At 34.7% G+C, this 15,189-nt stretch overlaps 1 protein-coding gene across 3 annotated transcripts in view; it reads right to left on the bottom strand.

Moving 5' to 3' along the window:
• Positions 1 to 13,646: 13,646 nt before the first annotated feature.
• Positions 13,647 to 15,189, bottom strand: part of LOC143253446 (xibalbin-1-like) — a 38,733-nt gene continuing 37,190 nt past the window's right edge. For 2 of the 3 annotated variants that reach the window (XM_076507350.1, XM_076507347.1), the window contains exon 4: positions 13,647 to 14,328. In XM_076507350.1, coding sequence (XP_076363465.1) covers positions 14,199 to 14,328 — 130 coding nt within the window. In that variant the 3' untranslated portion in view covers positions 13,647 to 14,198. The remainder of the gene's footprint in view (positions 14,329 to 15,189) is intronic. The other variant, XM_076507349.1, reaches the window with a different exon arrangement.

Genomic DNA, 15,189 nt, shown 5'->3' with positions numbered 1-15,189 from the left:
TTGACGCATCCTGTAGTTCATAAAGTTTGACAAAATTGGTTATTTCTGTTACTGTGAAGGTACCAGTACAACAAAATGAATGTTTTGGAAATTTAATTGATACTATATCGATTCTTGTTAAACTAAGCTTTAGATTGAATTTCTAAGAAACTTATTTCTAATATTAATGACGAGAAATATATACTCTCCCACCCCATTTAAAAACTTGTAGAGTTTGAGAAATTCTTTAGTCGTATGCAGTTTTAAATAATAGTGTATAGAAAAACTTGAAGTTTAGCCTTGTTAAAGAAACGATAAAAATAAATTCATTATAAGGCAATTTCGCAGGAAGGTTTTATAAAACGAATTTCCACATTTTATATTTTTACTAGACACAAGCTTCTTGGAAGGAAAATTACTCTTTACTTTTTTAAACAAGCTTAGTTCGTAGACGAGTTTGTTGAGTTTGAATAGGGCTTTCTTTTCGTCGGTCCAGCAGGGCCAGGTGGTTAGGGCGCTCGATTAGTAATCTGAGAATCGTGGGTTCGGATTCCCGTTGCACCAAACATGCTCGTCCTCTCACCCGTGGGGATGATATGTCACGGTGAATTCCACTATTCGTTGGAAAAAGTGTAGCCTAAGAGTTTGGTGGTGAGTGGTGATTAGGAACTGCCTTCTCTTCTAGTCTTATACCGTTAAATTAGGGACGGCTAGCCCTCGTCTAGCTTTCGTCAATAACTAAGTTATTTTCATAAAAAGTAGTTTTAAAGAACTTTACAAAACGTGTAATATTCTTTGATAAAACTCATCACAGATAATTACGAAAGAAACATCGCAGTTAAGGAACAACACGTTATTTATTAGAAATATCAGTTCTTGTATTTGTTTAATCTTATAAATCTGAATGTTTCTAAATTCAAGAGTCCAAATCCGTAACGTAACTTATCCGTAGATCTAAGGGACAAAGATCGCAAAAATTTGCGAACATTTAGTTAAGAATGCAATTCTAACGTTAAAAATAAAAAATGTGATGTGATCCAAAAATATGTCCGCTTTGAATGTAAAAGTATATTTAACATGCATGTATACCATTTAATATATGGCTTTATTTGTATATCCTATTCTACAATAAAACAGGTCTTCGAATTTAAACTTCATGAAAGTTTAGGTTTTAATAAGGGTTGTGATTGTAAGCATAAACCTGTGCAATGGATTATCTGTGCTTTTCTAAGAAAGATATCGAAACCCGATTTTTAGCAGTATGAATCTGCAGATATTCCGTTGTGCCACTTGGGGTATTTAATAATGGATTTCCTTTTCCTTCCCTGGCTCGGCATGGCCAAGCGTGTTAAGGCGTGTGAGTCGTAATCCGAGGGTCGCGGGTTCGCATCCCTGTCTCGCCAAACGTGCTTGCCCTTTCAGCCGTGGGGGCGTTATAATGTGACGGTCAATCCCACTATTCGTTGGCAAAAGAGTTGGCAGTGAGTGGTGATGACTAGCTGCCTTCCCTCTAGTTTTATACTGCTAAATTAGGGACGGTTAGCACAGATAGCCTTCGAGTAGCTTTGTGCGAAATTCAAAAACAAAGTTTCTCCCCAATCATGTAAGAATAAGTCACAAATCTGGAAGAAAAAAAATTGCGTAGATCAAGTAATTATTTCGTTTACCACAATGAACGTTTTTTAAATTATTTTTTGAGTTATAGAACGACCAATAAGACTTGCGTCACGATTGATCTAGAGAAATAGTGATTGTCAATATTCTAAACATAAAATGTGACCTGATTTAAAACGTTTCACTTCAGTAAAAGTACATGACTTTTTGTGAAAAATCTGGTTATCATTTCCGGATTTAACGTACAGGAACAACTGTGAAAATATTAAGATCGTCGCAGGCCTGTGAAATTAGAAAGTATATTTCACTGTCTAGTTTTGTTTTAAAATTCGAACTAAAACTGTGTACCAAATACTTATGCCTATTTCTAAGGCCAAAGTCGTTTCAAATCTTTACTTCGAAATTTTATGTTTTCAATAGTTATATTAAATCATTATTATTATTGTGATTGTCTGTCCTAAGACTTTGATCATTATATTAGTGAAACTAAGTTTTTTTTTTAAAGGAACTCCACATTCTGTACTTTTGATGGTCTTTATTCAAAACACGGGCTACCTTCTAACTTTTCCAAAACTAGCAATTTAAAAGAAATTGCAAACTGGCAAATTAAGTTTTTGAGATCCAGTTTCGAAACTTGTTTTTGGTAAAAGTGTGTTACAAGCTATCAAAAATCTGTCAAGCGTGAAAATCCATCCGTATATCATGTTTCTTAGTAAAACCTTTAGCATTTATTTTGTGAAGATATCACGCATATACCATAGAAACGCTCACTTGACTGTGATAAATCTAATGTGGCGAAGCTTTTCGACTGAATAAAGTTAGAAAAAGAAATTGCCTTTTTCTCTCCTTTGCTAAAATGTGCAATTTTTTTTCTGAGAAAACTTATTTTTATGACTTGATCTTCAATATGGCACAAAGTTGAACAAGATTTGCATAGTATTCAGTCTTATCGTTTCTTTAGATGCCCTATCTCAATTTGTTTTATTCAAACAGAAAACGTAATCGAACAGGGTCTTTTGCAATGATGTTACCCACATGAGGATAAATCAAGATAGAGGGCACCAAGACGTAGATTACTGATTTTTTGTAATCCAGAAGTTCTTGAAACTGTGAGTGGTAGAAATAGTTGTGGATAACCATGGGCATGTGTTAAGCCTAATCGCTGAGGAAACGTAACTAGATAACATTCGAGTTAACATTTCAAAACAGGAAAATTTTGTTAAAATTTAGAATTACATACCCACACACCTCGATATGTTACAACTATTTTAAATCGTCCCTTATGTCAGCCATCATTTTAATAAAAAGATGCCTAGAATGCGATTCAAACATTTATTTAAAGGGTATCTTTCGCTATCTAGCAATAAATATGAAAACTCGTCACGAGAATAATTTCGTCAATTAATTTAATGTAATGATTAATCATTAACTTTTAAAGTGCAGAAGACTCTAAAAAGGAGAAGCGCGAAAAGTTGTTTTCGTAAAAACGGAGTATGTCGAGATTTGTTTTTCATGTGCGTTATTAGGAATTGCATACCTTATGGTTTTTACTCTGCAGATGCGGGACCTGCAAGTAATAAATGTTAACGTAAGTTTTGAACTTTTTTTTAATATAATGTTACTCCGACAAAGGAATTTCAGTTTGTTCAAACGCCAGCACTGATTACGATAATCAGTCAAAAATTACAAACGTAACATAGACCGTATGAATAGTACATATATGGAAGTTACTTAAATGTAAATGGATATACATCTAATTCTGTCTTAAATGTAATTAAACCTTAAAAATTAATGTACGACCAAGCATAACTAATAATGCATAGCACCAACAGTTATAATCGATAATGCTTAACCCTAACATTTGTGGTAAATGCATTATTTCAGAAAAAGTTTTCAAGAAATTGTGATCTAAAATGACAATACTATAATCTGAGCGCTTTTAAAAGGTGGACATTTCTTTAGGAGAAATCTGAAGAAGAAATGTCCACCGCCCAGGTTATAGGGTGTTTGTTAGTTTGTGATTAAATGTTTAAAGTAGCACATTTGTCACAGAGGTTTAATAAAATATAATATTCTTTCAAAGTTTATATCTATTTGTGTTTTTATAATGATATGGATTTAATTAGAAAAAAACGAGATAAACTAGTTACATAAGTAACTTTAACTGTGAAAAATTGAATCCAATAAAAATGAAAATGGTTAATTTATATATGCTATCAATTAATTGGTTCTATTTGCTGTTAACGTTTTTTTTAGAAATAGAAGAACTCTAAGTTACATTTAGAGCATTAATGATATTAATAGTTATGTTTTCGCAAATTAATATAGAAGAAATTAAGTTAAAATACTTATTTAAATGTACTTTTTTGGAGTTGAGTTTTAGTTCGTATACCTACTTTTATGAGTTGTTATCAATAGATGGCAACAAACCGCAATATGACAAAACCAAATTATATTGAGATACTATTTTTTTTATCGAAAATATCGTGAACTAAAACTTTGTAACACGAGAGGAATTTTGTTTTGATGCACTTTGTTAAAATTGACACGAATTCCTCGTTTTCAAATAATGTTTTTCTTTACACATTACTTTAACATAGACAGTCTGCCGGTGATTCAGTGGCAAGTCTGAAGGCTTATGACGTTTAAAAATAAGTTTCAATCAGCATATCGCGTTTACATTCACTCATAGATGGAGTTGTATTCGCATAAGAGTTTGAGTGCACTTGTGATAAGAACTGTAGAATACAAAGTTGACACAAATATTGTATTACTTTGCTTCAAAATATTGGTTTAATGTACTGGAATATATGAAAATAATTTCAAAGTGGCTGAGTAGAACAATGTTGTGTTTTTTTTTAAAGCACAATTCAGCGTTGTGCCTTGTAACAAAGGTGACCGACAAGAAAATGTCCAGAGAAGAAACTTCAACTGCTAAAACATGGAGATGTTTGGGTCGTTCTTTCTTTTTGATCGATCCGTGAGCGTCTCTATTCAAGATAAGCGAAATATAAAATAAAGATTTGTTTAGAATTTCACACAAAGCTACACGAAGATCGTCTGCGCTAGCAGTCCCTAATTTAACAGTGAAAGACTGGATGGAAAGCGGCTAGTCAACACCATCTACCACCAACTCTTGATCTACACTTTACCAACGAACAGGGGGATTGACCGCAACATTATAATACTGCTACGGCTGAAAGGAGCAAGAATGTTCGATATAACGATGATTCGAACCTGCAACCCTCAGGTTGCGAGTGAAAAAAATGAAAGAAATGGTACGGTATAAATGGTCAAACAAACAAAGCGGCAAAAATAATCCAAGTAAACTTTTCTTATTCAACCGAAGAGTTCCTGTAAGGCTCCTGTTTTATGTTTTGTGATTAATTCGAGTGGTTTCGAGGTAGAATCTACTACTCTGCGATTCATTCGGTAATTCCAAAGATTTTAGAAAGTAGGCCTTATTCACCCGAGCGTTTTCCAAAATAGCTCCGGTTTCGTAATTTGTATATTATTGATCCTGTGTGGGTTGTTAGTATCGGGAATAGGTCTTAAGTTAGATATATCTGAATATTTCATGATGTTAGAGAAAAAGTGTAGAAAGAAATCTTGGCAGAAACGAATAAAAACCCAATTTAGTTTTTATCGTTATTTTTATTCATGGCTGATTATTTGTTATTTGACAAAAGTTTGTGTGATTTTCAGCGTATTACTGGCGAATCGCTGTACCGATTGTCACCATACCTGGTATGTGACATGGGAGAACCTGTGTTCGAACCTAACCCCTACGTCACTACCCTCTCTTTGAGGACCCCTGTGTCAGCTGGTAATAACTAAAATGAATGTTTTGTAATGACAATGCATCTGTTTTAAACTTAATTGTGAAAGCTTGTAACTTATTCAAAAATATTCCAGTAATTCAGTGCGAATTCACAAAGTTCGTAGACGTCGATAAAAGAACTGGTATTTTTGAAAGTCACGTGAACTTTAAGCTCAGTTCAAAGAAAGATAAATAAAAGCGACATGGAGAGAGAGAGAGAGACACACATTCAGTCAAAGGATTGTAGTTATTTTAGACAGGAACCGTGTATTGGCTTGAGAGAATTAACTTTGTTAGTTCTGTCAACATTGGAAGTGATTCTGTTTCGTTACTCGTCTTGCAGTCGAGTACCAAGCGAGTGTGGGAGGTAAATCCAATATTCAATATTCTTGTCAGTTTATCGGATCCAGAGATCGCTTCATAAAACTGCGCTAAAACACAAACATTACTGGAGTGCTTGTAGTGCCCGACGCAGTGGGTGTGCTTTTCAAACTGAATATCTTTATCCTTTGAAAACCAAACAGTTCATTGAGATTCAAACTAAGCTAGTAAAAGTAAAAATAACTTGTTCGCCATTACTTTAGAGACTTAAATTGGCTCAAAACAACACGTGCTATAAAAAAAATTCAGCTTTCTCAAGGCGATTTATATTACCTTTTAATAGGTAAATCCAACATCCTCTCTCAATTTCCCCCGCTGGAACAGTGGTCTATAGATTTACAAATCTAAAATCGGAAGTTCGATTCCCCTAGGTGGACTCAGCAGATAGCCCAATGTGGCTTTGCTATAAGAAAAGACACGCGCGCTCTCTATATAAGTACATTGATAAAGACGTGTGTGTTGTTGGTTTCTTCAAAACTGAAAAAATGCTGTTATTTGTTTAAATAATTCACTACACTTTACAACATTGTTTTTTTAATCACAGAACATCTTTGAACGTACAGAAAGTTAACTATAGCGATGCATAGGACGCACGATCAGTCCGTAGCAACTGTCTTTACTTACAAATTGCTTACATGTAATAAACTAAAACTTAAAGCTTAATTACGTATTTTCGCTTAAAACATAATTCTTGCTATTTTGTCAATTTTTTTCAAAAGAGAAATAATACAGTAATATGAAACTTTATCAGATAACGAATGTATGATGTGATCAACAGGTTACGAGGCTAACCGTGATGATTAGACAACAACTTTAACCCTGATGATTAGATAAGTCTTACTGTGACGGTTAGGTAACAACTAATAATGATCATTGTATTGTGTTTAGTAGTTAATGTACATGTTGATTACGCTGTGTTTAGGTTGTTACAGCATATTTGAAGCTTGAAAATTGTAAATGTTTGTTTTGTAAAACAAATGATTTTCGAACAAGGTGTTTAGCAGGAACTAAATTTTCAAGCAATTTGTATAGACACAGAAATACTAAACTTCAATTGATTTGGAATTTTTATATATTACTGACACACATTTGGTGTTATGAAACGAAGAATAGAAGTAATTTATTAGATGTTGTTTTGAAGACACAGTATTGAAAACGAGCAGGTGACTAGATGAGAGTTATTTAAGCTTCAAAAATATTGATTCGATAAATCAAAGTATCTAATGAGCTCGCTGATTTCATCGTGAGAAGCAGTGAATATTAATGAAGAGAGAAGGCGGGTATTTGCTGTCGATCTTTCGATGCGTTGGAGGAGTTTCAAGGGGCATTTTTAGAAACGAATAGTAAAGAGATACAACAAGCACTGTATAGTTCGCGACGCACGTAGTGAAATAAACATTGTGTTACTACCAGTTCTAACATGAGAAAGTTCTCGAAACGAGGTTGTTGCTTTGTTGGTTTTTTTCCGTTTGGAAAATTGACATTTTATTTAAGATTCCAGATATAAGTACAATGTCAGGTTATTTCTAATAATAATAAATATTTTATAGTTTAGCGTTTTGTCAGTCTAATTTATTATCGCCGAATGCTTTCCACCTCGGGGTAATCTTAGAAACGCAAACATTTCTTGTGTTCATTGTTCGTAAATTATGAAAAAAATGTTTGTGTTGATACTATGACACTTTAGTTATAATGACACTTTTGATCTTTAATATCTTTCGGAAAACCTATTCTTTTGACTTGTATTTTATTTCAGTATTTGTAGTGTTAATTTTAGTTATTATTACGCTTTCGGCGTTTCATAACTTTTTTTTTTTCTTTATTTCAGTGTTCATAGTGGAATTATTAGTTATGATGAAGTTTTTGGTTTCAAAAAAACTTAGTGACACCCTTTGTTTACCTTTCATTATTTTACAGTAAACTTTATTTTTGATTTCGATTTTTAGTTCAAAGAAATGAAAAAATTAAACCATGGTAATTTCAACACAGATTTCAGACTCGCTGATATTAAATGTGTAAGTTAATTAACGCGTAAAACTAAATTAATTCATTGGTCGCTTGAGTGTCAATTCTTTGAGATTCATTAAAACTAAATAAACTAACATGTTCATTAAGATGATGTAATAACTTATAATAATAGCGATTAATATGACAGATCCTTAGGTACTCATCACCTCGGTATTTACCTATAAGGTCAATATTTTCAGCAAGTAGATTTATTACTCGGTCTGTCATAGAGCAAAATTTGATATTTTGTCTAGCTCCATGTACACGTGATTGTGTGTGCGTGCGTGAGCATACCAAGTAACAAGATACTCTTTTTACTGCTTTTTTTCTTGTTTACGGATTTATAACGCTAAAATCAGGGGTTCGATTCCTTTCGGTGGACTCGGCAGATAGCCCAATGTGGCTTTTGCTACACAACGTACGATTTTTTTTATATTTCCATTAAATATTTCAATTATTGGTATCCCTAAAGAGTTGATCAAGTTCTCCCTTCTACACGACAAACTTGAAGCACTGAGTTACACGTTATGAGTTGGATGTCATGCATCGGAAAGACTGCAGAGATCAACAAGTGATAATTTCTGTTACCAGGGTAACAAAGGTTTGGTTTGTCTTGAATTTCACGCAAAGCTACACGAGAGCTATCTGCGCTAGCCGTCCCTAATTTAGAAGTGTAAGACTAGAGGAAAGGTAGCTAGTCATCACCACCTACCGCCAACTCTTGGGCTACTCTTTTACCAACGAATAGTAGGATTGATCGTTACATTGTAACGCCCCCCTGGCTGAAAGGGCAAGCATGTTTGGTGTGACGGCGATTCAAACCCGCGACCCTCAGATTACGAGTCGAGTGCTTAAACCACCACCTGGCCATGGGTGACAAAAGTGAAAAAATCTGGTTGCATGGTAACGGTGGTGAAACTTATTTCAAAGTAAAAAAGGCAGTTAGTCAACATCGTTCGTTACATTTTCTTATCAGACTGATTAGAGAGGGTTTGAACGTCACTCTTATAATGCACCCTTGGAGTGTGATTTTATTTCGGCGGTAACGGAACACAAACCATGGAAGTCCACAGTCTGATGTATTAATCATCAGACCACGCTTGGCTCGTTTATATTACCATGAGAAATAAATCTAAAGTAAACCAGCAGTAAGTCTGAAGGCTTATAACACTAAAAACCAGGTTTCCATACCTATGGTGGACATATCATGGATGATAGTCTGTTGTCTAGCTTTCTGCTTAACACGAAACAGACCTTTCTTTCCCTCTTACAGTATGAGATGTAATATGAAAAAACTATATGTACGTATATACATACCAGGCAACTTCAGTACTTTTGACTGAAATTTGGTATTCGTTCTTGTTTGTTAGGTGTATAAAAAGACAAAGTAATATATTAAACCTAATGTAGAAGTCTAGCTGGACTTTTCAATTTGAAAGAGAAACTGCTACAACTGTAGAGGGTTATAAGATCTGGATGTAACCAGGACTAACGAATGGTGTCATCAGTGGACCTGTATCATTAGTCTTGGATCAGGGAGAGGCAGAAGGAATTGAAAACCATGTAATAAAGAGATGTTCAGTTAATTAGTCCTACACTAATTGAACTGCCTTCTGGGAGAGGTGTTCTGTAAAGTTGTCATGATATGACAGCACCGTAATCAGTCAGGTACAGTCATGTGCAAAAGTTAGGACACCCTATGAAAGCCTGTGTATTTTTGTAACATTTTTGGATATATAGATATTTAATCTCAATTTTAACAATACTGAGAGATTATAGGAATATAAGTAAACAATTAAAACTGAAGAAAAGACTTTTCAAGATCTTCTGTAAATGTAATTCGACAAAAATGCATATTCTAACTGAGGAAAATGTTAGGACACCCTACTCCATAATAGCTACAACTTTGGCTGAAATAACTGCAGGGAGACGCTTCTTGTAGCCATCTACCAGTCTCTGACATCGGTCTGAAGAAAGTTTGCCCCACTCCTCAATGCAGAATACTTGTGCAGCACGCTACAAGTCACTCCACAACATCTCAATGGGATTAAAATCTGGGCTTTGACTCGGCCATTCCAGGACTCTCTATTTCTTAGTTTTCAGTCAATCCTTGGTGGATTTACTGGTATGTTTCGGGTCTTTGTCGTGTTGCAAGGTCCAGTTCTGCTTCAGCTTTAAGCGTCCTCTGCTACACAGTAGAATTCATGGTGGATTCTATGATTGTGAGCTGTCCAGGTCCTGCTGCAGCAAAGCAGCCCCAAACCATGACACTTCCACCTCCATGTTTCTCAATTGGTATGAGGTTCTTTTCCTGGAATGCTGTATTTGGTTTATGCCAAACATATTTTCTGTTCTGGTGTCCAAATAATTCAATTTTGGACTCGTCTGTCCAAAGAACATTATTCCAGAAGTCCTGGTCTTTGTCTACATTCTCTCTGGCAAACTTCAGTCTGGCCTTGATGTTTCTCTTAGAGAGCAAAGGTTTCCTCCTTGCACACTTCTCATGCAAGTTAAAGTTGTGGAGTTTCTGATTGTAGAGGCATGCACTTTCACAACAACAGTAGCCAGAGCTTGCTGTAGGTCCTGTGATGACATATTAGGGTGTTTGAAGACCTCTCAGCATCTTGCGGTTTGCTTTCGGGGTGAACTTGCTTTGACGACCAGACCTGGGCATGTTGGCAGTTGTTTTGAAAGCCCTCCACTTGTTGACTATTTTCCAGACAGTGGAATGGCTGATTTCAAAATATTTTGGGATCTTTTTAAATCCCTTACCCAGACTCATAAGCTGCTACAATTTTCTTTCTGAAGGCCTCAGACAGCTCTTTTGCTCTCACCATGGTGCTCACTCTCACTTCAACAGTCAGGAGCACACCAAACTAAATGTCTGAGGTTTAAATAGGGCAAGCCTCATTCAAAATGCTGAGTAACGATCTTCTAATCATGTGCACCTGGTGTGATGCACCTGTGTGTGAGTTGAGACATTTTAAGTGGGATTAAATGTGGGGGTGTCCCAACTTTTTCCTCAGTTAGAATATGCATTTTTGTAGAATTACATTTACAGAAGATCTTGAAAAGTCTTTTCTTCTGTTTTAATTGTTTAGTTATATTCCTATAATCTCTTAGTATTGTTAAAATTGAGATTAAATATCTATATATCCAAAAATCTTACAAAAATACACAGGTTTTCATAGGCTGTCCTAACTTTTTCACATGACTGTATTTGAAGGTTCCAGGGTCTTCTGAAACGCAGTATGTTCGGATTAAAGTCGTTATGAAACAAGGAATAAATTTATTTCCAGTTTTGAACTAAGTTCTGAAGAATTTCTATAACTTTCGACAAAATACATACTCGTGATTTAAGAATTTAAATTAGAGTATCCCACGCTCAGTGGTTAATGTTACTATTTTACTAAAACAAATATGGTATTCAGAGATGTGTTGTTGAAATGCAATAATATGTGACATTTAAGACTACCCTTACAATGTACGCTACTCACTACTGTATGACCATGATTGTTTTAAGCTGTTGAACATTATTTTGTTCAGTGGAAAAACAAAAAAATATAATTCTATGTTAAATTTTAATTAAAGGAATCTGGTGACTCGAGCGGTTATTGAGAAAGACATTTTCATCAGAAGTAAAATGATACAAGTTCTGCTTTCCCAAAGTTATGAGGTTATCTGGTTTGTTTCTTTCATCGAACTTTCTCAGCCTACGTAAACTTGGTTGTTATGTCAACAACGTAACTTCTTTAACTTGTAGAACGCTCAAACGACAACAATTGCGTTGGGTCATGGTTTTGCATGATATTAAACGAGGTTGCGTCGAATGTGAAATAGATATGTGAACGAGAGTTTATATCAAATTAGTATTCTCGTTTCCACATTAGGAAAACGATAGTTATTAAAAACAAAGTAGTTAGTTGTTTAATAGTTCTTATTAATACGATGTCACACGATGGACACACAAAGGAACGTCCACTCTCTTTAACCGTGGTATAAAATACTATCTGTTTGTTTCCGAATTTCGCGCAAAACTACACGAGGGCTATCTGCGCTAGTCGTCCCTAATTTAGTTGTGTAATACTAAAGAGAAGGTAGCTGGTCATCACCACCCATCGCCAACTCTTGGGCTACTCTTTTACCAACGAATAGGGGGATTGACCATCACATTATAACGCCCCCACGGCTAAAAGGATGAGCATGTTTGGTGTGACTGGGATTCGAACATGCGACTCTCAGATTGAGTCGAGTGCTCTACCCACAAAATACTATATTGTTGGTGGTTGTCTTGTAAGAAAATGTAAGGTAATCAGAAATATAATACCACCAGATTTATTTAGAATACATGTTTTTGAGAACACACTTGGATTTTATTAACTTAAATATTAAATATGATTTAACACAGATAAACCGAAGTTTCTAGACATTTTACAATTATAGAAAAATTTGAGTATCCAATTCTTATATTTATTTGCGATTTAAACACAAGTTTACAAAACTTAGAATCGTAAATCAGTTCATTACTTATTAGCAGTAAATCTATAGATTTACAAAGCTAAAGTCCTCCGCTGTAACAGCGGTAAGTCTATGGATTTACAACGCTAAAATGAGGGTTTCAATTCCTTTCGGTGGGGTGGCCCGATGTGGCTTTGCGATAAGAAAACACACACACACAAAGCTAAAACCGGGTTTTAATACGCGAAGTGGGCACAGCACAATTAATCCAATGTGTATCTTTGCGCTTAGCAATAGACAAACAAGTTTTCTGGGAATCACTCTTTGGGTGTGTAGTGTAAAATGAGTTTTCAAGTTTTCTTAGATTCTAATAATTATATTGTACCTGAATTAATTTGAAATTGTGTATATTTAAGTTTGATTACGTTCTCGTATTTTTTTTAAATATGACATTAAGTGCAAAATTTTTATCACATTTTGAATAAATATGATTGCGTTATTCCTTTATTGGCACTACAATATTTATAAGACAATAAAAATGTCTTACCTAAAATTCAGTGAACTTGTCTTATAATGCAAATTTTAAGACGTCTTGTTCGGACGAGGCTCATTGGGTAACGTCCACAGCCTGTGACTGATGGCAGTTACAATCACTCCTTATATTTGTTTCAAAAAAACTTGTGGAAGTTAGTGTTGCTGACTGGCTTTTTTTCCCTCTGGTCAGGTCCCCCGCTGGTACAGCGGTAGGCCTACAGATTTACAACGTTAAAATCAGGGGTTCGATTCCCTTTGGTGGACACAGCAGGTGGCCCAATGTGGCTTTGCTATAAGAGAAGCACACACACAAGGGCTATCTACTACTAGCCGTCCCTCGTTTTGAAGTGATACACTAGAGGAAGAGCAGAGCATCTAGTCAACATCACCCTCCGCCAGCTCTCGCCAGTTTGTTAGTTTAGAGCGAAGCCAGATTGAGCTATCTGCTGTTTCCACAGAGTGGAATTGAACTGTGGATTTTAGAGTTGCAAGTACTTAAAATTACTGCTCCCCCATCAGAGGTCAACTCTTGTAAGAAAAAAAAAATAAACAAACAAACAACCGCCACGTGTTACGTATGTTACTGTGGCAAAGTTGCTTAAAATCACGTTAGTTATCTTTGAAGAAGTTCGTGTAATATTTATTCTTATCGGTTAGGACACGTGTTACGATTATAATAAAGTCTTTATTAGTTTTGTCCCCAAGATCGTGAGGTCCTGTATTATATGTTGTGGTAACGTTAAACCCTAATTAAATGTAGCTTCATTTCTGTTATTTTCGTTAATTATTTTCATGGCACGTTTCATTTGAGATTCGTGGGGGTGATTAGAGGAATTTACAAAAATGCTCTTGCTACACAACATTTTATTAATTTCTTAAGTACGACTACATTGATGGCCAATAATAATTTTTTCGTTATTTCTTTCTTTTTGTTTGTTTATATATACTTTCATTTTATTTTGAATGAATTATTTTACCCTTTTATTACGCCGAATTTGACATTTAGTGTTTAGAATACGTCAACTTCAGTAACACCAACAAAGCTCCTGTTGCTAAGAGACATACATATATTCCCGCTTGATCTCTACTCTAAATAAACCAAGCGATTTCCGTTTTAATTGTTTTATCACAATTAGTATTAAAAGTACATAGACTAGTGATACTAAAAGCAAGAAAACCCTAAAAAGGCTTAACGTCTAGTTTAAGGCATAGACAAAATTATCGTTATGAAACAAACTACAGAAAAGAGAACAAAAAAAGAAAAAAGGAAGCTAGTACACCTGATTCAAGCAAGAAGGATGAAAATAAATCTTCATAATAGGGTTGATTACTGAAAAATCAACCATTTGCACTTTCCTTATAACAGTAATAACATAACACTGATCGAAACATTTAGGGCATGTTTTCAGCCTTGAAAAAGTCCTCTACGCATGCAGCGACAGTTAGTTCCCCACAGATTACAACGACAAGAAGAATGAAAACAGCAGTCATTGGGTCTTTCGTCACAGCTGTTTCCTCGTTTAATACAGCTTCTTCTGAAAGAAAGAGTGGAAATCAGGCATGCAAATAAACAGGATAAAATATACAGACTCGTTAAATAAAAACTGGTAAAGTAAAGATAACTTTAACCCTAACTGATTGTCTCTCTCTCTGGTATTTGCGTATATTTATTTGTATACCCAGTAGGGTCAGGTACACTAGACCTCTTCCTCCTTCCATGACTTTGTTGGAGTGGCCAGATTAATATATTTCGAGTAAATACTGAATGGCTGGAGTGATATAAGTTTAATCAGGTCCTTTTCAGGACAATATCCATTTATATTGTTCTTTGATTTTTATTATTTTTTTTTAATAAGTCTAGAAAGTAGGTGACCTGTTTTATTTTATCTCTATTCTATTATTATTTTAAATACTTTTATCTAAATGATCTAATGTAGAAATTTAACGGGGAGAAGTGTTTAGGTCTCTCTTCATCATATATGTAATATCTGTCTAGTTCGCATAACAACTCATTTTTTCGCCAATTTTTATCAAAATATTCTATTGTACTATGTAGAAGTCTATCAGGTATTGTTTGTGTGTTTGAGTAATTATGCATGAACTTTGATGAAGTGGTTTTAGGTACTCTGTTTGCTGATGTAATTAGTGTATCCTGTAATGTTTGGAGTTTGGTTTGTATTTGTTTTTCACTTACATTGATCCATGCAGGAGCTGCATAGTCTATTACAGGTCTAATGTATGTCTTGTATATTTTAATGATGTTTTCTGGTGTTGTTCCGTAGTTTTTACCAGTTAAACTCCTAGCATAGTTTATTCTTCGTCAAATATTAGTTTTTATGTTATTTACATGTTTTATCCATGTAAGTTTCGAATCATATGTTAATCCTAAAAATTTT

The sequence above is a fragment of the Tachypleus tridentatus genome, chromosome 6 (genome assembly GCF_004210375.1).
Source record: "Tachypleus tridentatus isolate NWPU-2018 chromosome 6, ASM421037v1, whole genome shotgun sequence".
Classification (NCBI taxonomy): Eukaryota; Metazoa; Arthropoda; class Merostomata; order Xiphosura; family Limulidae; genus Tachypleus; species Tachypleus tridentatus.
Note: the sequence above shows the minus strand (reverse complement) of the source record. Positions and strands in the feature narration are given on the sequence as shown.